At 39.9% G+C, this 24693-nt stretch overlaps 1 protein-coding gene across 4 annotated transcripts in view; it reads right to left on the bottom strand.

Annotated features, from left to right (window-relative positions):
* RORA (RAR related orphan receptor A) overlaps positions 1-24693 on the bottom strand; it is an 808767-nt gene that overhangs the window by 4981 nt on the left and 779093 nt on the right. For 2 of the 4 annotated variants that reach the window (XM_069596318.1, XM_069596321.1), the window contains 9 exons: positions 21825-21966; positions 18506-18901; positions 11921-12042; positions 10199-10331; positions 9241-9348; positions 7618-7728; positions 6563-6675; positions 4772-4932; positions 1047-4544 (listed from right to left, as the gene is read on the bottom strand). In XM_069596318.1, coding sequence (XP_069452419.1) covers positions 4364-4544; positions 4772-4932; positions 6563-6675; positions 7618-7728; positions 9241-9348; positions 10199-10331; positions 11921-12042; positions 18506-18901; positions 21825-21966 — 1467 coding nt within the window. In that variant the 3' untranslated portion in view covers positions 1047-4363. Of the gene's footprint in view, positions 1-1046; positions 4545-4771; positions 4933-6562; positions 6676-7617; positions 7729-9240; positions 9349-10198; positions 10332-11920; positions 12043-18505; positions 18902-21824; positions 21967-24693 lie in introns of those variants that run through there. The other 2 variants (XM_069596320.1, XM_069596323.1) reach the window with 1 other exon arrangement.

Genomic DNA, 24693 nt, shown 5'->3' with positions numbered 1-24693 from the left:
AGAGAAACAGTGAGTGGAGTTTGTAGGACTGTACTTTGAATGATGCTCTTGGTTGATTATGACCTATTAGTTTATCTTTTGAACATACTGGCATCACTTTATACTGTTCTGGAAGTTATTCAATGGTTTTAAGCACATAAGACCGAAGAATATATACATTTTGAACAAAACAAAATGAACAATAGTGAAGTTTACACACACGCAGTTCTACACAGTTCACTTGTGCCTTGGAGGGATAGTATTATCATAATTATTAACAATACAAAACACAATTTTGTCCCAGTAGTACTGGCCACCCTGTTTTAAGAGTTTTAGAAGATCCCTGAGCACATTGTTTGTTTCTTATAACCCGAACTCCAAAATGATAGGGCTTCTATTATTGATATCAAGATGGATTGTCATTCACAGTAAGTCAATCGTAAGGTGCTTATTTACCCCTTTTTTTCCACCAATCAGCACAAAGAACTGTCAGAAAATAATTTTTTATTATTATTATCTTCAAATAATACCATTGGAAGGACAGATGATTTAAACAATCAATGTTTGAAACAGTGGCTTTAGGATTATTATCTGGCTGCCTCTCAACAATAACAAGTGATTCAATCGACATTCCTTAGCCAAAAACAAAAGGCAAAAAAAAAAAAAAAAAAAGAAAGAAACAAAACCAAAAAAACTGTACAAATATGTAATTTTCCCTGAGGGATCAAAGTACACCTGGAAGTGCTCTATGTACATATTGCACTAGAGAGGAATGAAGAACATGTGCAAAAAAGCAACAATGAGAGAAGCTTACATCCTACTTAAACCTTTTCATTAAAGATTCTACTAGGTTGTTTTGCATTTTGGAATGTCGGAACACAAACAGCTATTCCGTAAGTCTAAAACTAAAAACACGTATTTCTACTATGGCACATTCAATGAAATAAAAAGTTCTCCAAAGACAGATAGACAAATTCCATCAAGAAAATAATACAAAGTTTGTTTGTTTGTATTTCTTTTTTTAGAAAATTACATTACTTTCTTTCTTTGTTTCACATTACAAAATCTTTTTTTTCTTTACACAAATCACATTTTATTGCAGGAATATTTCAAGTGCCATCAAATATTTATAGAAGGGTTAAAAAAATAGAAGTCTCTCTAAAGTGGTCCAGACAAGGCTTTGTATAGAATAAATCTTTTTTTTTTTCCATCTTCTAGTTTTGATTTAAGTATTTTGAATACATTTTCTTTTCCATTGACACTTAGTAGCCTAGAAGCGGTCCGACACATACACATCATACATACAAAAACCACACACGCGCACACACACACACCCACCCACTCCCTCCTCACCTGACCCTCAGCCCATCCCCATACACTCACAGAGATCTGAATATCCACACTATAAAGAACAACCAAACTTAGAAGCAGTGTCTTAAGTAATGTTTTCTTTAAGTTAGAAAGGGTGAATTAGGATGCTGAAGACTTAAAAAAAATCCACACCTTTAAAGCAAATTAGGATGCTGAACACTTAAAAAAAAATCCATAGCTTTAACCACAATTTGCACTTTTCATCTGCACTTTTGATTTCATTGTGACCAAGGCCAGTTTCTTCACAACACAATGCAACCATTTGGACACCACTGTAACCGAAGGTGTTCAGGCTTTGTGCAAAAAGCCTTATTTACCATACGTTTAAAAATTGTATAAGAGGCATTATAGCAGTCAGGATAACAATGATGTGATTCCAATCTTTAAAAGACTATTGGACATTTAAGTTTAGGCAATTTTAATTACAAGAACGATTAAGAATAATTGTTCTATATCAGCAAGTATTTTGTGTCATCACACAGGTATTTCTATAATAAGGAAGAAAATAAAAATACAAAGTTTTTCACATCCTTCTCTGCACTTCATATTTTTTCAACAAAAATTGTTTAACTTCAGATCCCAACTTCAATCCGTATAATAGTTGTTCCCTCATTTCACCGAGCGCGCCTCTACTACTCTGTTCCTACACTGTCGATGTACTTTGTCTTAAAGTCCACACCCTGTTTTTCTTTCACAAAGACCTAGTAGCAGCATCATGTCAATGTATCTTGGTTTACTCCAAAAACAATGTCACCATGGAGTGACTTACTGAGATTAGAGCATGTTTTTTTTTTTTTTTTTTGCATTAGGTACATGCAAAATCCTTTCTGGGAAAAGAAATTTATGTTCAACATTGTATTCTCTCTCACCCTCAGAGAAGTCCAATTAGCTCTCATCATTTCACAAATGGACACTGGAATTAGGTTTAGTTGCTCTTTAATGCGCTAGCACCTGAGGCTGGTCATATTCAGAAAGCTTTGGTTAAAAAGAAGTTAATAGACTTTAATAAAATCATCCCCAAATTTAGTGAATCAAAATGACAAAAAAGCAAAAACAAACCCCAACCAAAATAAAACACGCCATTTCTTCCCAAAAGGAGAAACAACAGGGGGAGAAAAAAAAGGATAAATAAATAACTGAACTAAAGTTGGTACTCTATTCAGAGTATAAATACTATTGATTTTTCAAGGAACGTTTATTTAAATTAAAGATTTGATTTAACCCTTCTTGCCCAAATATAAATACTATATGCTGATAGTTACCTCTCTATATAAAGTCACATAAAGTTTTATATGCTTGTAAGAAATTTAAGTAAATACTATTCTCATCATCTACTTTTATGCTTAAACCCTTACTGTATTTTTGAAAAAAAAAAAAACTTAAAAAAAAAGATGTTATTTAGGCTTCATACACACTTCTGTGTGAATAGTTCCTTCCCCTTTTCCAAGTCCCTCAGGAAACAAGTCAGAAAGTCAGTGGAGTTAAGAACGAGTGGAGGGCTCTGGGTGACCCAGCAGGAGTTGAATTCCTGCAGAAGATTGGAGGATGGGGGAAGAAACCCTGGTGGTAGAGGAGATCCTTTCTTCCCTGTAAAAGGGTGCTAGGAAATGCTCACCTTTACACTATGGGAAGATGGTCTCTCTTCTCTATAGACATGGTCTTTGATGTCAGGCCAGAGGTTTGAATCCCACTCCAAGTGTGACTAAAATCATCTAAACACCTATATTCCCAAAGGTCACTTATTTTAGAATATGCACACTTGTCTTATCAGACTGTTTCTTTCCCCTTCCCCCCTACTGGGGATTATATAAAAAACAAAAGACACACACATACACAAAATTAAACAAAAACAACTCAATATTTCTCGCCTGAATACAAAAGCCAAACTGTCTTCTCAAGATTTAATAAAATAAATTACAGTCCACAGTTTTCTAGTGAAGATAAATACAGAAGAAAATGTTTGCAGCTTGCATCGACTTCACTTTAAAGACTTAACAATAGTTAACATTTAAATAAGAGAAACTGGTTCAACATCGTATGTTTCCTTTGCCCTCCTGTCCATTGACTGTGAAATATGGAGAAGAGTGTTCTAGAATGACACCATGGAGAGGCAGTTAGTCTAGAAACCATTCACTCTGAAAGTCTCAGGGTTCCTAGATGATACCAAGAACATAAACATTCACGAAGTAAATGCTTCATGTCTTCACACATGGGGAGTGTGCGTTTGCTCCAGACAAAAATCTTTGGGTCCTTCTTCTACTAAAAGCTAGATTCTGATAAATATTCTGGTTACTGATCTGTTCTTAAAGGCTAAGAATTCTAAGTTGAGACTGAGTCTACTCAACTGTGTGAAACGAGCATCCCCCCACTCCCCAATCTCCATGAGGTGGCATGCTCAAAAGCTTTGGAAAAATACTGTGCATGAGGGCGTACATCCACCCCAATCAATCACTCAACTTTGTATGAAGCATAAACACATCTATCCTTAAACTTATCCAAAAAGCAAAGTACAATTTAGGGAGAGTTCTGTGTCTTATTCCAAATTCACATGTAAAAAAAAAAAAAATTAATCCAACAGCATGATTTCTAGATATGACCAGCCAGTCTTTTAAAAATATTTGTGTAAACAGCAGCATAAATACCTCCCGACGTACCTTCCAAGCCTTCTCAGTTAAACCTGTGTTTCTGGTGCACATGCGACACGACAGTGAACACGCTAGCATTTAATTTAAAGAAAAAAGGTGCAAAATGAAAGTGCCTTATCAATTCAACAGGAAAAGCTACTCCAGTAACTACATTTTATATTAATTAAAACAATATATAAACAATATCTCTTTTTAGCTATATATAGTCTTCATGCCCATTTACCCTGTAATATATTATAATGCTATTGTTGCTAGTGCCATGGACCCTTTTCGTGCCGTCCTGCTGACTGGCAATAATCGGTGAAAAAAATAAAAACTTCCTTCATGAGACAAACAGCAAGTTGTGCAAAGTAATGCTGCAACCTCCGCTATGCACACCAGTCACCGATTAGTGCTGGACCCTCTGTGGTTACCGACAGATGGGTGACTCTGTAGAAAGTCTGTGGGCAGTGAGCTACAAGAAAAGGACATCTTCCAACTTTAGTACCCGCCTTCTGCTGTAAACAGAGGTCAACGATCAAGAAGTCGAGACAGAAAAAGGGTCCATATCTGTAGGCATAATGGAAATCATATGCATGAGAAAAACAAGTTCAACTTTTATTTGTTTTCATTGTTTCCCCTCCTTTGCCTGACCCCGATCACCAAAGAATGTGCAGTGTGTTGGCGCTCCAGGTCTGTGCAGGGCCATATAAAGTGTCTCGGTTAATTGATTTGTTTGTTTGCTTTTCATTGTTTGGACTTCAGACATTCTAGAAGTGCTTAGGTGATACATTTACCCATCAATCTGCATGGCTGGCTCAAATTCTGAAGTGAACAACTCCTTGTATAATGGAGGAAAATGAAGTCGCACAATGTCTGGGTATATTGCTTTAAACGCCATTAGCTTTTCTGTATGCCGTCCACATAAGGCTCTTAATGTAGACACCTTGCATATTAACTGTAAGTGGAAGAAAGGACATGGGGTCAGGAGAGAAGAAATGCAAGAATCAAAAATCAGGGAATCTGGATGAGCGTCACAACACCATTTACAATGATGAAACACACTTGATACAGCTTAAACATCTAGTAACAGAGGGATGGTAAAAATAAATGATATAGAATACCAGGCATATGTTAAATATGACTTTGAAGACAAATATTGTCTTCGATAATCTGTAATCCGGAAAGATGTTCATAAGCAAAAGAATTCAAGTCTCTTACTTCCTCCTCCTGTTCCAACATGCTTTCTGCTCTATCATCCTGAACCCTACCTTTTACCACTGGGGAAAAGGAAGAGATGTGGTGGCAGAGACCAGAGAAGTGGGCAAAAGGGCAGCCATAGGTAGATAAAGTCACTGCTACTACATGCAAAGCCATCTGTTACATATTTTATGCAAAAGGAATACTAGCTAACTCCAACGGCAACAACTTTCTTCTCTAGAAAGAGCTCTGCTTAGAACAAAGCAATTCTGGGTCTGAGCAAAAGGCCCTCATTTGGGGAAAAAAAAAAAAAGTTAACATGACTGGTGGAGTCTCAGCATTGACTATTTACCTGCTGAGGACAGCAGCATGACTTGCACAGATGCTTTTTAAACTCTAAAGCTCTGTACTGCACAGAATATTCAACTCAGAACAATCCTAAGAAATGTTTCACCAGAGCATCAGTCTTGACCATGTGTTATGTGTTAGGTGTTCTCTATAATCAAAGACCCTAATGGTATCCTGGCCTTGGGGCAAGAAGATGAAGAGGAGGTCTTCTTCCATTTCCCATTCCTGCCTCAGTGTCTCATTTAAGAGATGCAAAATCAAAAACAAACTGCAATTAACCCCCAACTTCTTTCTGACCTTGCCTCGCTATCAGGAGAAAAGAATGAAAGCAAACAGGAAGAAAACCCCAAACCTTTCAAATCATCATCTGGAACAATAAAACAAATAAAATAATCCAAGAAAGAACAGGGCTGATTTTTCTAAGACTAAATACATACTACTAGCACTAGCACCGAAGGGTATTAGCCTATTTTAAATTGTCATCCTAATTATATCTTTACTGTGAAAGATAATAAGCACAAAAGAAATCTTATGTTTTGCATACAGGGTAGTAATGAGAAACTGATGAAGAAAATACAAAAGCCATTTATTGTTGATTATTAATGACTTTAATGGAAACAGAACTAAAATTAAAATAGATGGTTATTCTGGATGCTTTAGTCCTTCATCACTTCCTTCTTCTAAATTCCAAGATTTAAATTCTAAGTTCTCTAGTTTATATCAGTATGGGACATTAACTCTGCCTTCTGCCCATCTCTTATGGAATAGGGTAGGGGGGTGGTTTCAGAATGATTAATACTTAAAAAAAAATTCTATCATTGCTCCATTATTCCAGGACACTTTATAACCAATGATAATAGACAGACTTAACCTGAATTTTGGCACAAGAGAATTTTCTGAAATGGAGATACTTCTTTCTTTTCAGTAGCTTGTCACTTACTGAGAATTCTGGGGTCTGGTGGGATGACTTACAAACATGATTGGTGTGAACGTTGGCAAGGGATAAGTCAGCTGTGTCAGCTGGAAACCTTAGCTCTCACCTTTGTTAGTATTCCATCTTCTCGGTGATTCTTCTGTAGGACATGTTGAAGAGCTAGCTGAATTTTCTGTTGCAGCTTTTCAATTTTTACCTTCTCCTGCAGCCATGAGCGATCTAAATGTGAAAAACCAGACTCCTTAGACTTCCAGCATGGTATCAGAACACCCAATTCCTCCTGACTCTTAGACACAGATTATTACACCACAATGCAGAGTCAGGGACTCTTAGGCCACCTTCACCCCTCATTCAAAATTTGCTCCTAAAGAAGAAGAAAGCTAATCTATGACACAGAACAGAGAGCTAAGCCTTTCCATTTTTATTGACATCTGAAGGAAAGGAGGGTCCTCCCCTTCCAAAAAGATAGTCATTTAAATCTAAAACCATGCTCAAACAAGTGCAAATGAAACCACCACAGCCCCTCAACACTTTCTAAAAGTTACATTTCTGAATGAAATACTCATATCAATTCTCCTAGCCATTACAAAAAATATGAAAATTGTCTTACGAGTACAAGGGAACTAAAATTGTCAAGAGAATGCCAAATTAATTAAGGGTTGTTAGTTTAGGATAGAATCTTTATGACTAAGAATTCCAAAAGGAAGATAGCAAATTTTCAAAAGTGATTATCACCAAGAGGCAGTACTGGTTAAAAACAGAGATAAAATTCAGACAAACTTGTGGGCGACATCCAAATGGACTTTAAGAAAAAAGAGAAGGTTTTAAACACCATGTTATCTTGGAGATTGGTGTTAAGGAGGGCAAGCCTATTCTACCACAGCATTTTTCTTGTTATCAGGAGGTTAATTGTAGACGGGGTTTTATTCAATTCTCATCTCTTAAGAGTTTATCAGAATAGTATGAGGTCTTCTTAAAATAGGACATGTATAAATGTGTGTAGCAGAGGGATTGTTACCTGAAAAACTGAAAATTAGATTTTAACGAGGATGGCAGTCTCTCTTGGTATCCCTCTGAATATTCTATAGCCATTCTAAGTTGTGTACTTGTAAAAATTCCTTACTTGGACAGTTTAAAAACCATTGTATTTGGTTATCTTACCTGCTGACATCAGGACAAATGCAGAAAATAATGCAATTTCATCTTCAGTCAGGTGCATAGAACATAAACTCTTTCCAAATTCAAATACAAAGCTAATAAAGTCTTCACAACCTGCCAAAATTAAAGACAGGTTAGGATTTTAGTTATTATCCTAGAGAAAAAAAGATGGAAAAAAGTGAAGAGAGATCTACAAGTTGAAGATCAGAGAGAATACCAATAATATTTCTTGTAGTTTAATACTTTCAAACCTTAAAAGAAAAAATCAGTTTAGCCACCATCACCATTACTACCAATATCATCATTCACAATGAGAGGGAGTTTTTTTAAAATATTGTAATTTAAGATATATACATGTATTCTTTTATTGATCACACCACATGGCATGTGGGATCTCAGTTCCCTGACCACGGATTTAATCAGTATCCCCTGCAGAGGAAGCACAGAGCGTTAAGGACTGGATTGCCAGGGAAGTACCATTGACAGTGAACTGTTATTAGGTGATTACTATGTCAGGTGCTGCTCCGAGAGGGCTTTCTGGGCATTCTGTCGATACTACAACAGCCCTATGAAGAAAGTAGTATTGTTACTACCCCCACTGTAAAGGCGAGGAAACAAACTTGGGAAGAAAAGGAATGTACCCAAGATTCCACAGGGAGGAAGTAACAGCCTGAGAGTCAAAGCTAGATGCCTAACTTCAGAGCCCACACTCTTAACCAACAGAGTCTAACAGCTATAGTCTGAAATGCTAATTTCACTCATTTTTTGTTTTCCTTAAAACAAACAAGCGTGTTAAAAGAACACGCTTAAAAATGAAAACAAATGACACTTTATGGTAGTAGAACCATTATAATTATCATAGAACTGAAAACGTAGAATGTGAAAGTTCCATAAAAAAATATCCACCCCCCAAAATTGGTTAAGTTTGGTGTCTGTTCTTTCAGATTTCCATATTATGTGCATATAGCTAAATGTCAAAGGGCTATTCTCAAGTATATATATATATGTATATATATATATACCTCTCAAATATATATTCTCAAATATATATGCCATTTAATTGTTTTTGAAATCATTTAACAACATATCTTGGATACTATCCCAATCTTAATAACTTCATCTCACTTTATTTATAGACATCTAAAATAACTTTTTTCTAAGGTATATGCCACAGTTTCACTTAACTATACCTTCTTTCTTTGATATCTCATTAACATTGTTATTTGAGGGGTATGGAAGGGCAGACTTTCAGGTCTTTGCTTGATTTTATGTAGCAAATCATATCTTCCAGTTTACTGAATAAACATATCCCCTGCAAACCTGGTTCTTAAAATCTGGAAGGGAACTGAAGAATATATAACATAAATTTCTTTGATGACCAAATAGATAAAATGAAACTCTAGACCTTTACATATCATATGGACACAAAGCATTTGAGCTGTGTAAATTTTCTATGGTAATTAATCAGAAAGTATTATTAACACAGGTATGCATTAGTGTATAACATCCTTTAACTCTTATATCCAAAAAACTCCACGATTTCCATTTTGTTCAAGAGCTATCACCCAACTCCCATCTTTTCCCCTAGCCCTGATTTGAAGACGAAGCACCCAGAGGTTTTCTTACCTAAGGATTTGAAGACATCGGGGCTAGCATATTTCCCATCGAAGTACACGGTATTGTTCTGAGAGTCAAAGGCACGGCACATTCTGATAAATACCACCTCTAGAGAACCTGAGCAAAGGCAGAAATGGAATGGGTTATTCTGTCTTGGTGAGTTGATTTTGACCTTAGAGACCCCCCTTCTGAGTCAACAGGGCTGGGCTTAGCCCATGGGCACTCAGTCATCTTATCTCTTTATTTAGAAGGGCAGAGTTCACTAGGGTAATTAAAGACTTCTGCCTAAGCTAAGGCCTGTAGTACTGAAGAGAGATTGTGTCCTGCAAAAATACAGTCTTGGAGTTGCTAGAAACACGTGTGCACGTGTGCTCAGTTGTGTCTGACTCTTTGCAACCCCATGGACTGCAGCCCTCCAGGCTCCTCTGTCCATGGAATGTTTCAGGCAAGAATACTGGAACAGGTTGTCATTTTCATACTCCAGGGGATCTTCCTGATCCAGGAATGGAACCAGCAGTCGCTGGTTCTCCTATACTGACATGCAGATTCTTTATCATTGAGCCACCTGGGAAGCCCAGAAACACATAGAGTCCTGTTATTAAAACAAACAAGCAGAAAGCCAGGGATATCTCTCTGAATGCCATAAACAGCCATCTTCCTAACAAATTATCAAAACATCCTGAGGACCTGGGGCACAGGAACAAAACACAGGTGATGGTTAGGACTGGGGAATGCAGGTGTCTTTCAAATTAATCTTTTCACAGAGAGAAGAAGCAAAATGGAGAGAATGTTTCCTTCAAATAACTCAAACATTTAAAAAAAATTCCTTAGTTTCTGCAAGTGAAACCTGAGCTATTATCATTTGGAGAAAAACTGTTCCCGACACCTTCCTTACCAAGCATTTCTTTAATAAGCTGGTGAAAGCAGGTTAGGAAGAAATCTCAAAATTCATTTGCAAAGCACATACCTGCTTTGAGAAGCACAATTTGATCGTTCTGACATAGTTCCATAAATCCATCAATGCGTTTGGCAAACTCCACCACATACTGTATAGCTTCTGTAATTTTGATGGCACACAATTGCCACATCACCTCCCGCTGCTGTTGAAGAGGGAAATATATTAACATCCACGGTTACCCATATCTTTGACTCAGTTGTTTTAAGTTTTCCTATTGTGTACAATCTTTCTTTGGAAATAGACCCCCCAAAGCTAGAGGATTTAAGAATAAACAGTTGGCCAGTTACTTGGGTTACAATGATTGCTTCCAAGTTCTTTCTTGTCTCCTTCAATTCCTCTCTTGCCATTTTGTTAGCAAAGGGCAGGGGGGAGATGTTGTGGGCATATATGCAGCAGCAGATGAAAACCCATATGAGGAAAGTCACGCATGCCGCTGCTTTAACCCTGGGCCACAGAGAGCGGGAAAGTAGAATCTCTCCTTTTAAGCAATTACTTGGCCTCGGGGAATTTCATACCACTTTACTTGAGGAAGGGAAGAAAGGGGAGTCAGTTACATTTCCTGTGTGCCTGCTATGAGCTGGGTGCTTTCTGACATTCTTGTCTCATTTCACTTTCACGAGAACGTTCTTTCATTTGCCATAAATGAACACAAACGCTCAAAGAGGTTTCACAGCTAGGAGGTACTGGAGCTGGGATTTAAACCCCAGCATTTCTGGCTCGGAATCCTATTTTGCACACCTTGTGGTTGTGTAATGCTTTCCTGCTTCCCATTGTAACTGAGGCTGCTCGTGTTACCTCAAAGGCAAACAAGGTGATGTGCTGCTATTTCCCAACCTGTCATGCTTAATGCCTTTTTATATAGCCACTCTCCAATTTAGTTACAGGCTAACCTGGGTCCGTCTTGCTGCTCACTTACTTTCCCAATCGTAGTTTAAGGCTGTTTCCACCAATATAAGAGAGTGGGAGAAATACTGAATTAGGAGCCAGGGCTCATGGTCTAGTCCTGATGTTTTCAATCTCCAGCCATATGCTAAGGGATGTTAGTTTCCTTGCTAGATGAAGAGGAAGATTAACCTCAATAATCTCCACGGTACTTCCTAAGCCAGCATTTCCATGATTTGGAGGGGAAATCGAAGCATTTTCTTTTACTAAGGGCAGAATGGATAATTAAATGTGCCCCTTCTCCAGCCCTGCCCTCCCATTTAAGTAATCTGTTGAGCAGTGCGTCTTATAGTAATAGATGAGGAGCAGCCGAACCGCTTGTCAGTCTCACATTGTTAGATTCAGACTGGAGTTAGGATCACAGCTTCCACATCTTTTTTTTTTTTTAACACATATTCTCTAAATTCCTTCTTTTTAACCTCTGAAACCATGAGGCTATTATTTTACATCGACTTCCAGACCATGAAATCTCTCATTGTGATATTGGGAAAAATCCCAACTCATTGAGGCTTTTGGAAGCAGCTTAATCTAGCCCCCTGTAGATAAATGATGGGACAAACATGTACAGTCATCAGAACAACAGACTCTCTGTGCTATTTCTGAAATGTTGCACAGTGACATTTCAGTAAGGTGACAAAGCCCCAGGAACATAATCAGCTCTGGAAGAAAGATTATTAAACAGAAATCTGGTATCTGATGAAAGACATTCATTTTTTGGTCTGTTTGTATTCAAATCTTTTACATCTCCCAGCGTTGCTTCAATCTTAGGTAAAACTGTTCAGAGTTTACCTTGTTTTGATAATTCTCAATCTCCTCCTGCAGAAAAGTCTGCCACGTTATCTGCTGGAGCTCTTCTCTCAAGTATTGGCAAGTTTCCAGATGTGATTTAGATATATTCTGTGCAAGGTGTTCTAAGGAGAAAAACAGGAGATCACAACATGAAAAGCCATTCTTCTTTGGATAATCAGTGTTTTCCCTACTCAATTATTCAATTTAAAAGGTAACAAGTATAAAGCAACAGGCTGAACCAGGTTTAAGTAAGTAATTAAACCATATTTAAGTAAGTAATTTGGAACTATTCTGTGTTTTAGAGCAGGAAGAAGGACAGGCAAAGCCAACATTTAACAATAAGATTGCATGCCTTCAAAGACCCTGCTAATCTTGACTTTCTGTGCCTTTACACTAGTGTCTGGGAGTAAGCAAATATCGACCTAGACAAGTTGTGAGAAATGACTGACACAATCTCTACTTAGCATTTTTATGAAGACACATCTGCCACATACATTTATGGGGAGGGACTACTCTGAAAAATTAGGAAATGGTATTTTGTATGACGACAATTATGTGTGGTGTTTGCTTTTCCTGCAAAATTCAGAACAAGCATTGCTGAAAGCCTGCCCAGTCGTTATATATAGTGTGGTGTTTAAGAGCTGGACTTTGCAGCCAGATTGACTGGGTTGGAATCTCAGCTCTGCTATTTAGTAGTTCTGTGACCTTAGGTAAGTTACTTAACCTCTCTGTGCTTCAGTCTCCTGATCTGTAAAATGAGAAAAATAGTACCTATTTTACAGGGCTTCTGTGAGAATTAAATAAGTTGAGCACTCAGAACAGAGAGGATAACAGCATCTGTTACATAAAACATTTGTTCTCATACTGAAGTATAAGGATTTTGGAGATATTAAAGAAAGAGAAGCCAAATAAGTTTCTCAAGGAACTTACAATCTGGTGAACATGTACAGACGCGCGGAAAGGACAATTCAAGACATTAGACAGCATAAGGTTGAATCATATCAGAAGAGAAAGAAAAACAAAGGTAATAGGTGCTATCAGGGAAGGGAGAGATGAGGAAAATTAGGCGATGCTTCTTGGCAGAAGAGGAACATTTGGACTGGATCTTGAAGAACGGGGAGGGTTTGGTAGGCAGAGGCCAGTGGTATGAGGCAGTGGGCCTGTTCCCCATTTGAGGGATGGTAATTGAAAGAACAAATGTGGCATTTGTAGGAGATAGGAAGATGTGATAAAGTGATGATTCAAAACAGGAGTATTGGTAGGTAAGAGTCCAAATCCTGAAGGATCTGAATGTGGAGACTGAGAGTATGGACTTGACTGACAAAATGAGTCAGTGGGATTCTCAAGGGGGAGCTGACATAATGAACACTGTATTTGGGGAGACAGAACATGTAGTTCTGCCGCTGGTGGACTGAAAGGTGGAGAGGTTGGAGGACCAATGAGAAGGCTGCTGAAATCTCGATGTAAGGGACTAACAGCATGAAATAAGTTGCTAATAATTGTTACAGAAGGGAAGGACAATTAAAGAAGTATTTTAAGGAAATTGTCCGGTGGCCCAGTGGTTGGGATTCCAGGCTTCCACTGCAGCAGGTGTGGATTCAATCCCCGGTTGGGGAACTAAGATCCTGCAAGCTGTGGATGTGGCTAAAAAAAGAAGTATTCTAAAGAAAAATGGATAAGATTCCAAGAATACAAAATCATACCCCAAAGTGATCCCCTTCTTGCATCTTGAATATAGAATAAGAAAGTTATTTAAAACAATGGTGTCAAGTGCAAACTTAGGAACACTAATAAGACTATTTATTTAGAAGTTTGTTACTGCTTTCTTCAAACAGAATCAAATTTGTTTGTGTGAAAACAGAGCCAGGATCACGTAAATGAAGCTTGAAACTAGAATCTCCTTAGGGAAACTGAAACACAGTAAACTCAATAGCCCTCCTTGGCAACATACAGACGTGAAAACAACATAAGTAAACATCATAAACAATAAAACATAGATGAAAGGAAAAAATACAGGAAAGGGAGACAGAAACTGAGAGAGAGAAAGAGGGAGAAACCAGTAAATTATTTGTCTCAGAATCAGTGATGCTTGTGAAGAGAAGTGGGGAATAAAGACAAAAATAATGGGGACGCATAAACAAGAAAATAAATGTGTAAACAGTAAACCAATTTTTATAAATATGGGGGGAAAATGATGTAGATGAAGGGTTCACAGGGAAGCTGGGAGAATCCTGGAAGGGGAAGAATGGGAAGAGGCTCTCGGTATTATCTTCCAGATCCTGTTTTTCTCTAGTTAACACGGTCAATCATCTTCTTGTTTCATTTCATCCTAAAAATTGTCGCCCCTACCTGTTTTGAGTCCAGCTTTTAGAAGAAATAACAAATGATGCTATGTTCCATGACCAGTAGAGGGCAGTGGCTGCATTCTCACCAGCTGCCTTTGATCAAAATTCATACTTGATTTGGCAAGGATAAGATTTTAGACACTTTCCTAATTTTAAGTCTCCATTTCAGCAGAGAAGAAAATGCTCAGATGGAGTAAAAGCTAAGGAGTTAGTGCAGTCTCTCAGACAAACAGTCTGGTATAGTGAAATACCTTGGAACTAAGAGTGAGGAGACCTGTTTTCTGGTCTGAGCTCAGTTGGGTAACTCATTTTGTGACAAGCGAATCAGCTCACCTCCTCAACCATGACTGCGCATCAGTAGAGCCAAGGTCTAGATTCTTCAGATAGAAATCCTGTCTTCTAAGTCACAGATTTTCATAGTGGGATGGAACTTTAGATATTATCTGGTCTAAATTCTCCTCACTTTGTAGGTAATAACATTAACAATGATGATAAATGTTGACACTGAGGTAGAGTTTACTATGTGCTATGCTCACAAATACATACACACATACATATACACATACACAGTCATACACACACACACACACATACACACACACACACACACATTTTGTCCTTAGTCTTTATGACAGTTCTAGGGGGAAAGATACTAATGACAATTGTACAAATTATCCCCATTTTACAGATGAAAAAACCAAGCCACGGTGAGGTTAAGTGACTTTTCAAGGTGTCATAGCTGGCAAGTGGACAGTGATTCAAACATATACAAAAGCTCCAGAATCTATGCTCTGAATCTTTATATTCCATGGGTGGGGAGATTGCAGCTTACAGAGGTAACGTGACTTATACTAGGTTGTACAACCTGCAGCAAAGCTAGAATCACCCATATAAGCTGACTTCCTGTCTCATGCTTTGCCCAACATTCAGTTGTCTCTCATAGAAGGCTTCAGTAATTATAGTAACAACTGCAATTAGCTGTTTTATTTCTCTCTTTTTTTTTTTTTTTTGCTTCCCCACTTGGCTTGCTGGATCCTGGTTCCCTAGGCAGATTTGTTTGTGTGAAAACAGAGCCAAGATCACCTAAATGAAACTTGAAACTAGATGCCCTAACCAGGGATGGAACCAAGGACCCATGGCAGTAAAAGCACCACGTCCTGACCACTGGCACGCCAGTGAATTTCCGAGCCAACTTTCTAAGAACATGAACGTAGATTGTTTATCTGGAGTATGTAACTCAGGTACTAAGTGTATCAGGTGGGCCAAAAAGTTTGTTTGGGCTTTTCCATAAGATGTTACAGAAAAACCCCAACAAACTTTTTGGCCCACCCAATACATAAAGGGCAAATTTCGCAGCCAGAAAGTCAGATATATTTCACTAAAAGTAACGGAGTGTAGATACTATTACGGAAAGAGTTGATCTTAGGATATGTTAATTTATAATTTATTTTCCGACTGCACAAGTGGTTTTATTTGTTTCAAATCTAATGACAAAATTTAGCCTAAAATGAAGTTTTTAGTTAAAGAAAGAGCAGGGACTTAAACCCTAAAGGAAATGTCAGGGAATTTCGGAGAGTTTTACAGAAGCATTAGCAAAGTCTTTGACCACTTTTAAGCCACTCTTAACCCCTCAAACTATTTTACACACGTAAATGGGACAGAAAATCAGAGCCCCATTACATCCTTTTTCCAGATAGAGTTTTGGGTTTGCGGAAAATCCTGATGATGACTTAATTTTATTCATTGTGGAAAATGCTACAATACATGTGAACAATCCCTTGTTTAGGAGAAAGTGGAGAATGGATGAAAGCACAGGGCTCCCAGGCTCCCTGGGAGGTGACAGCTGTGGCAGAGGAAAGAGCCTGGTCAGGAAAGAGGGGCTGGGGAAACTGAGTGCACTTTCAGCCCGAGTGCCATGTTCAGGGGCCACACACAGGCCAAGCTGTGTGGGTTACCTCCGGGCTGAACATCCGACAAGCAAACAGGAGAGAGTCACTCGTATTTATCATAAGGTGGAAGCACACCTAAAGTGAGTCAGGTCATCTTTCATGATATCAAGTCAGCTTTCAATCAAATCCTTATTCATTTCTGAAAATTTTACTTTCATTACAGCTCTGCTTAAGGTTCAGCCAACCAAGATCTCATGACAAAAACGGAAGGTTTTTGTTCTAGTTCAAGAAAAAAAAAAAATCAAACCTACCTCTGCTCAGCTTGGCTTCTAGTTCAGAGGTTTCTCTGTTAATCAAAAGAGCTGTGCTACACCTTTAATGCTGTGCAGTGGTTAAAGACCAGGCTTAAAATGTCCCTGCCCTTGAGGATTTAAATTTAGACCCATAAAAAGGTGCTTGTGTAAAAACCGTAAAGAACATTCAATTTGTTATATTTGTAGAAAGATTTTACTGGAAATATAAATTTCACTTAAAAACTGTTTTGTGGGGTACAGAGGTAGAGGAAACCATCTAAAGAACACAACCGTTATTTCTGTGAACCAAGGACATCTGTGCTCAAGTCAGAACCTGCTGGTTCTTTTCCATGTGAAGTCTTCCTTCTCTCCTGGTCTTAACTTAGTCACCCCCACAGCAACTAATTGAAATATCCCAGAGGATTATAACCTTGTATGAGGAACCACGGGGTGAAACAGATCAAATTCACAAACAGCAAAGGCCCTTATCAAAGTTTCTCTAATAATAGTGCTGTACTTAAAAATCGATTAAATATAACAGAGGATGTTATAACACGACTCCCTTGAAATGAAAAGCTTTCCATTGTCTGTGCTAACATTTCTAGGTCACATCTCCCAAGAAGCACCAATGTCACAGGAATGAGGAAATGACAGGGTTTTTGTTGGTTTTTTTTTTGCATGGTGAGTCTTCTATGAAATACATCAGTTTTGTCATTAACATCCATCACCAGAATTTCGGAAAGTAAAGAAGCCAATTTCCCTTTAATGTTTATAAAGGTGAGATGCATACAGGGACTGGGAAGTGATATAAATGCCGAGTGGGATGGACCCATTTGAAAGGTGGGAGGCCTTGACTAGTACCAGTTGGTTGTTGACATTTACAAATACTGATCCAGTGTAATTAGATCATCCCCCACCCCCGCCCCCACAAGAAACTGAAAATCTGAACTTTCAGATGGAACCCTCCAGGTTTAAATTTTTAGCAACTAATTCAAAAATTGTAAAGCTCTGCATTGGTTAAAAAACCATGTCTATAGGCCAGGTTAAGTTGGTGGGTTGCCATTTTTATCACTTTCAGTATAAATCAATACTTAGAATGTAATGAAAGCAAAGAAGTTGGTGGAGCCATTTCCTGAGCTTATAGTTTTCTATGGAATTTAAGACTGCTTTAAGTTCATGTTGTCTCAGCTCTAAAGCTGAGAGGTCAGTCAGTTTCTCGGATATGTGATGGGAGACAGTGGAGAGTTAAAAGCAAGGGGAAAGGCAGAATTATGAAGTGCTTCCAAGGGAGACTACCCTGTTGGCTCAGATGGTACAGAATCCTCCTGCAATGCAGAAGACCTGGCTTTGATCCCTGGGTTAGGAAGATCCCCTGGGGAAGGGAATGGCTACCCACTCCAGTATTCTTGCCTGGGGACTTCCACTGACAAAAGAGCCTGGAGGGCTACGGTCCAGGTGGTCACAAAGAGTTGGACATGACTGAGCAACTATCACTTTCACTCTCCCAGTGGTAAAGGTGAATTGCCCTGCTGCTGCTGCTGCTAAGTTGCTTCAGTTGTGTCCGACTCTGTGCGACCCCATAGACAGCAGCCCAGCAGGCTCCCCCGGCCCTGGGATTCTCCAGGCAAGAACACTGGAGTGGGTTGCCATTTCCTTCTCCAATGCAGGAAAGTGAAAAGTGAAAGTGAAGTCGCTTAGTCGTGTCTGACTCCTATCGACCCCATGGACTGCAGCCCACCAGGCTCCCCCATCCATGGGACTTCCCAGGCAAGAGTACTGAAGTGGCGTGCCATCTCCTTCTCCGGAATTGCCCTTCTAGATGCATCTTTTTTTTTTTTCTTTTTTTTGCTGTGTGGCATGTGGGATCTTAGTTCCCTGACCAAGCAACAAACCTGTACCCCTTGCAATGGAAGCACAGAGTCTTAACCACTGGACAACCAGGGAAGTCCCTAGATGCATCATTTTAATACCATAACTTATAAGAGGAAAGTGAGACATATCCCATTTCCTTCAAAAGGCAGGAGTAGTACATCCCAATGGAAACACAGAAGCCATTACCTAGTTCTGCCATGGACACAGTTGGGGAAGTCTCTCCGTTGGTGAAAGAGCAGTAGGGGAAGAAGCCTGATGCTGGTGTGTAGTCACATATGGGTTCTGGTTTGATTCCATTGATGTCGAGACCTGACTGGTCCGGGGAAGGCTGGATGTCCAGGTAGAAGCTGCTGACGGCAGAGTCTGCCTTGCTGCCCTCGGGGGTGTGCCCGTCGATGTAGTTGCTGAGGTCATCGTGAAGCTCCGTGAGCCCGTTGGCCGAGATGCTGTAGGTGGGAGTCAGCGGCTCGGCTTCTCCAGGCTGCTGTTGGTGGTCTCGCTGCTGCTGCTGCATTCGGTGCTTCTGTACTTCTGCGTACAAGCTGTCTCTCTGCTTTTTCGACATGCGGCCAAATTTCACAGCTGGAAGAAAAAAGCCGCGCCACACCATATACAATATGTTTTTCTCCATGATCCTCTCTGGTATCCTCTTTAGGACTTCTTTTGACATTGCAGATAATTTTAATCAAAAACCACATAACCACCAAATAAGGACAGGATCCAGAGGTGAAAACAGTCCTACCTCACACAGGCTTGCTCCACATCCCTGACAGCAAAGATATATCCTGGAGGAGCTAAGTTTCAGAAACAGACCCAGGGCTGGTAGAAGAGACCTGGAGCAATGGTCAGCTTCGTTTTCATACTGTCACATAACCCTATGCTCAGTGGGAGCTACTGAACTGCGGTTTGATGGGCTTGTTCCCTCTCGACCCAGGCAGTTGGTCTAGACACTTCTTTTCTTAGTGTTCAGACCGGAGCACAGGGATGCACAAACTCACTGGTCTACATCAGGGCACAGGCAATCAAACCTCCACATGCATTCATTTCACTAATCCGTACACTTAGATGAGTTTCTTTCTGATCAAATCTGGGGCTTCCTGGAGCAAGCTCAACAGACTGCATGAAGCATTTGCAATTCCCTGGATTACATTTCTGAGTCTACCCCTCGCCTGCTCCTAGGTCATGTGGCCCCTTTGAAACCCTTAGACCCATCTTAAAAGGATATGTTCTGCTATTCTCATTGAGCCTCAAGGGAAAAAGAATATTAGGATTTTGGAAATGGTAGGCTCTGGGGAAGATCCCTGCCAGGAGAATTTGTGTTCGCAGCCCTTCTCTGTGCCATGTGTCCCCACATTTAAAGTGGAACAGTGACTGGAGTAACTTTCCAGTTCATTTAGCATTTCAAATGATTTCTCTTGAAACATCCAGATAACTGAGAAAAAAAAAAAATCCTGTGATTTCCTGGTCTGAACTCCTCCACTAACCCATTTATTTCTCAGCCTAAGTAGGTATAGATAAAGCCTCTGGTGGAGGGACTAAGGTCTCCTGATTATGGTTAAATTTACACCCGAATGGGTAGATGAATACACCCATTTGACCATCAACAAAATTCTGTGAGTCTTGGGGCAGGAGGCAGGGTAGATGGAAGTGAAGTTGGGAATCAGTGCCCAGCCCAATCTGTGGGATCCTTTTCCTGCCAAGGAGGATGTGGTTTCCTTTTGCATAGAGGAAACAAGTGAGCAGGATTCTGGGCAACTTCCAGTATCCATGGCTCAGGTCACAAATTGGGTGGAACTGGTTAGATAGCAGTCAGGCTGATGTGGGCTATGAATTTCAGGCCTCAAACTGTCCTCGTTTAGTCACTAAGTCATGTCCGATTCTTCTGCGACCCCACGGACTGTAGCCTGCCAGCCTCCTGTCCATGAGATTTCCCAGGCTGGAAACCTACTGGAGTGGGTTGCCATTTCCTCCTCCAGGGGATCTTCTGGAACCAGGGCAGGTGGATGCTTTGCTGCTAAGCCACCAGGGAGGCCCTGTCTAAAATTGTATAAGCCCCCAAATTCACTCCAAGCCCACAATAACATGAGCTGTCACTTATATACAAAATCTTCACAAGGCATACTGAAGGTACTTAATTCTTTTTGAAGAGAATAGTCTAGAACCCCCAAAGGGATTAATACCTTTAATTAATAGGGGGAAACTGGTTCTGCCATGACTCTGAATTGCGTTCTAACTCTTAATGTTAAAAACAGCAATCATACTATCCCCTAAGTGAAATAAAGGAATCAGGGTTTTGTTTTTGTTTTTGGCCACAGCACACAGCTTGTGGGATCTGAGTTCCCTGATCAGGGATCAAACCCATGGCCCTTACAGTGGAAGCAACGAGTCCTTACCACTGGACCACCAGGGAATTCTCTGGATTAGGTCTTGAGAAAATGCACACCCATCTGTGATTTTTAACTTACAGATTCATAAGAGATAAACCTAGTTGTGTGAGTTCAGGGCCACTGGAAGTTGAAATCTGTAGAGTTGCATATCACAGGAATTTCTGAGGATATGGTGTAAGTTTTATGACTTGCAGCTTCTGATCCACAAAATTTCCCTTTGGTTCTACAAATTGTAAGAGGCAATCCTGTGTACAACTTGTGCCTGGGTAGGTCCACAGGCCCAAGAACTTCTGATTCTAGGGAAAGCAGACCGCCAGAACACCTGTCTAGTAGCCAGAAGTTATTTTTCCAGGGGCTGAAACTCCACTGGGCATGATGTTTCCTTCAGAGGGATCTCTCAAGGTAGCCAACCAGCCAGTATATTCAGAAAAGTCCTTAGACTGTATCCATTGTACTATCAGCCCAATTTTCTTATATAAGCATAGCCTTGAAATCTGGTGTTAATTATTCAGTGCACTGAAGACAGTTTTCCAGGAAGATCCTAAACTGTTTTGCAACTGTTAAAATAGCTTGTTTTAATGAAAAGAACATTTGTCATTGAGGCCTGCTTTGCACTATTTTCACACATACTGGATGTACAAATATTTGACTTTGGATCCAGTTAGCATAACAGCTAATGCATCCCAACTGCCAATAAGCTGACTAGTATAAAGCACATAACAATTAGCTCTGCCTTGTGTTTTCTATGAGAAAAAAAAAAAATGCTTCTAGAAGGTATCCTTTTTCAGACCCTCAGGTGACACCTTACCTCCCTCCCATCAACTCATCCACCTGCAATGACTTAAACATCAAAAATCTGAAGGTGTTCTGACCACATAGACATATCTTCTCCATCCTACCCCCACCCCCCAATCCTGCCCTGCATCTGCCAGTGAGCTGACCTGGATGGTTTATGGATGAGGAAGTAACTGCTGTGATACCCACAGGGATGCCAGAGGATGTCACTGGAGGGGGTGGTGAGGGACAGAGGGGACATATTCTGGCAGACTTGGGTCCAGGCTTCAGAAGGTACTTTCACAACCCTGTGCTATTATGCAACGTAGGTTGCGAGAGCTCACCATCTCGAGACATCCCCACGGCAAGGCATTTCTGTAATCGACAGTGCTGGCAGCGGTTTCTACTGGTCCGATCAATCAAACAGTTCTTTTGACGAGGACAGGAGTAGGTGGCATTGCTTTGCTGACTTCTCCTGAAAAAGCCCTGTGATTCAGTTATGAAATAGAAAACAGGTTAGTGTCAGCTTGAGCTGAATGATACTAAAGGCAGGAAAGGAAGCATCCGTCGGCATGAATATTTAATGGAGAATTAAACTTGTAGCACAATCATCCTGGAAACCATTAATGAAATTAAAGTCACTTCTTTTTCCTTGAGTAAAATGGGTCCCCAGAGCCCAATCCTCTGTCCCTTACACATGCAAAACTTTCTTTAATTGCAACAAACATTTGCTTATGTAGAAGGAAGAGGACTAGGCCCTGTTCTTGGCTTCTGATGATTGAAAGCTATGTGCTTAATAACAATGGTACAAAGGCACTCATCTTTAACCTTCATCTTCAAAACATTTTTAGTAGAATAAACACAGAATGCTTCTCTGTATGCCCAGAGACGAGAAAGTGCAGCCTCACCCTAACCTAAGCGGACACTGTGGCAGTCTCAACCAGACCAAATAAACTCACCACTCCTTAGGTATCTTTCATTCCCCAAGTCAGAATCTACTGCTCCAAGAAGTTAAACGACACTTGGGTGGATTATCTCGGCAGATCAGACTAGGAATACTCTACCCTGGAGAGTCTGGGAAAACCATCTTTTCAGAATCATGGGCTTTCACACTGAACAAATCCGAGCTGATGCTCATCAAGTCCCATGTATTTGTTAAGCACAGTTTTGTAAACGAGAAGGTGTAATAAGATGCATGAGGAGTACTGACCTCAAGGATTTCATTCATTTACTCGTTTATTCGTTGACTCATTCACTTTTGCTAACTCCTTGAGCTAGATTCTTTCTAGCTCGTTAATGTTCATTGCTCAGTCTTTTCTTAAAGCTGTCAGTGTTCCTTTTAGTTACATTTTGGTAGCAACCCATGAGTTTTGGTATATAGTATTTTCATGATTATTCAATAGGAAACACATTCTAGTTTTCAATATATCTCTTTTTTTAATCCATATGTTATTTAGAAGCACATTTTTAAAAGCTAAAGTAAGGCTTATTTACAATGTTGCATTAGTTTCTGGTGTACAGCAAAGTAACTCAATTATATATACTCTTTTTCAGATTCTTTTCCGTGAAGATAGTTTCCTGGGCTATATAATAGAAACTTGTTATTTATACAAGCACATTCCTTATTTTACAAATATATGTGGGGTTTGTTTCTGGTTATTGCTTGATAGTTGACTTATCTCTTATTGGTTTTGCAAACTAGGAATGCATCCTGGAAAAAAAAAAAGGTAACCAGAAACATTTCTATGAAGCAGAACTACGAAGGTTACAAAAGTCTGTTATCATCTTTAAATCTTTAATGGTAAAGACAGTTGACCATGACCCAGGGGACCCCAGTACCAAAGGGTAAGGTAAAATCCTGAAGAACGGATGGAGTGACAGTGCTGGGCAAACTGGTAAGAGTACTCTCTCACAGGAGATTCTTCTGGAGGCCAACCTGGCAGTTATACTAAAATCCTTAAAAAACATGCCTATCCACTGAACTAGAAATTACTCTTTAAGGAATATATTTTAAAGGAATGATAAGAAAGGTACAAGGATTTACCTACGTGGGTGTTCATCACAGCACTATCTGTAACGTAAGACAAATTTATAAACAAGCTAAATGTCCAACAGTAGTGAACTGGAAGAGTCATGTTGGATATCTGCATATTCATCAACCACTAAAAATGGTATTTCAGAAGTACAATTATTGACATAAGGTGGTGGTAGAAATGTACTACTTAAAAAAAAAAACAGCTAAAGAACTGAACACAATATAATCCAATTTTGGAGGGAAAATCTACATATTTAACACAGAAGAAACCTTTGGAAAATTGTGCCCTCAAATGAAAATAAATGCTGATCTTGTTTTTGTTGTTGTTTGTCTGTGCTTTTTGATTTTTCTATAATATGTGAGTGGAAAGGTATACGAGCTACTCAAGAAGAACTATTCACTACATCTGCTTTCTTCCCTGAAAGCTGGGGACTCTGTGGATTAAGTCATGGTTATGATGGATATATGGAGAGGGCAATGGCACCCCACTCCAGTACTCTTGCCTGGAAAATCCATGGATGCAAGAGCCTGGTAGGCTGCAGTCCATGGGGTCGCTAAGAGTTGGACACAACTGAGCAACTTCACTTTCACTTTTCTCTTTCATGCACTGGAGAAGGAAATGGCAATCCATTCCAGTGTTCTTGCCTGGAGAATCCCAGGGACCGCGGAACCTGGTGGGCTGCCGTCTGTGGGGTCGCACAGAGTTGGACACGACTGAAGTGACTTAGCAGTAGCATGATGGATATAACCTCAGTTCCCAGTTTTTCCCTTTTGGAGACCAACCTAGGATGGGAGAGGCAGGCACTGACCTCTTACCAACTCTCTGACGTCTACCAAGCTATTCACTAACCAATGTGGGCAAGGTTAGGGGCCCAGGATCTCAATCTGTCTCTCTGCTGCTGCCGCTGCTAAGTCGCTTCAGTAGTGTTCAACTCTGTGCGACCCCACAGACAGCAACCCACCAGGCTCTGCCATCCCTGGGATTCTCCAGGCAAGAATACTGGAGTGGATTGCCATTTCCTTCTCCAATGCATGGAAGTGAAAAGTGAAAATAAAAGTGAAGTCACTCAGTCGTGTCCAACTCTTAGCAACCTCATGGACTGCAGCCTACCAGGCTCCTCCATCCATGGGATTTTCCAGGCAAGAGTTCTGGAGTGGGGTGCCACTGCCTTCTCCGT

The sequence above is a fragment of the Ovis canadensis genome, chromosome 7 (assembly GCF_042477335.2).
Source record: "Ovis canadensis isolate MfBH-ARS-UI-01 breed Bighorn chromosome 7, ARS-UI_OviCan_v2, whole genome shotgun sequence".
NCBI lineage: Eukaryota > Metazoa > Chordata > Mammalia > Artiodactyla > Bovidae > Ovis > Ovis canadensis.
The sequence above is the reverse complement of the archived record's forward strand: the minus strand, read 5'-3'. Positions and strand labels throughout refer to the sequence as shown.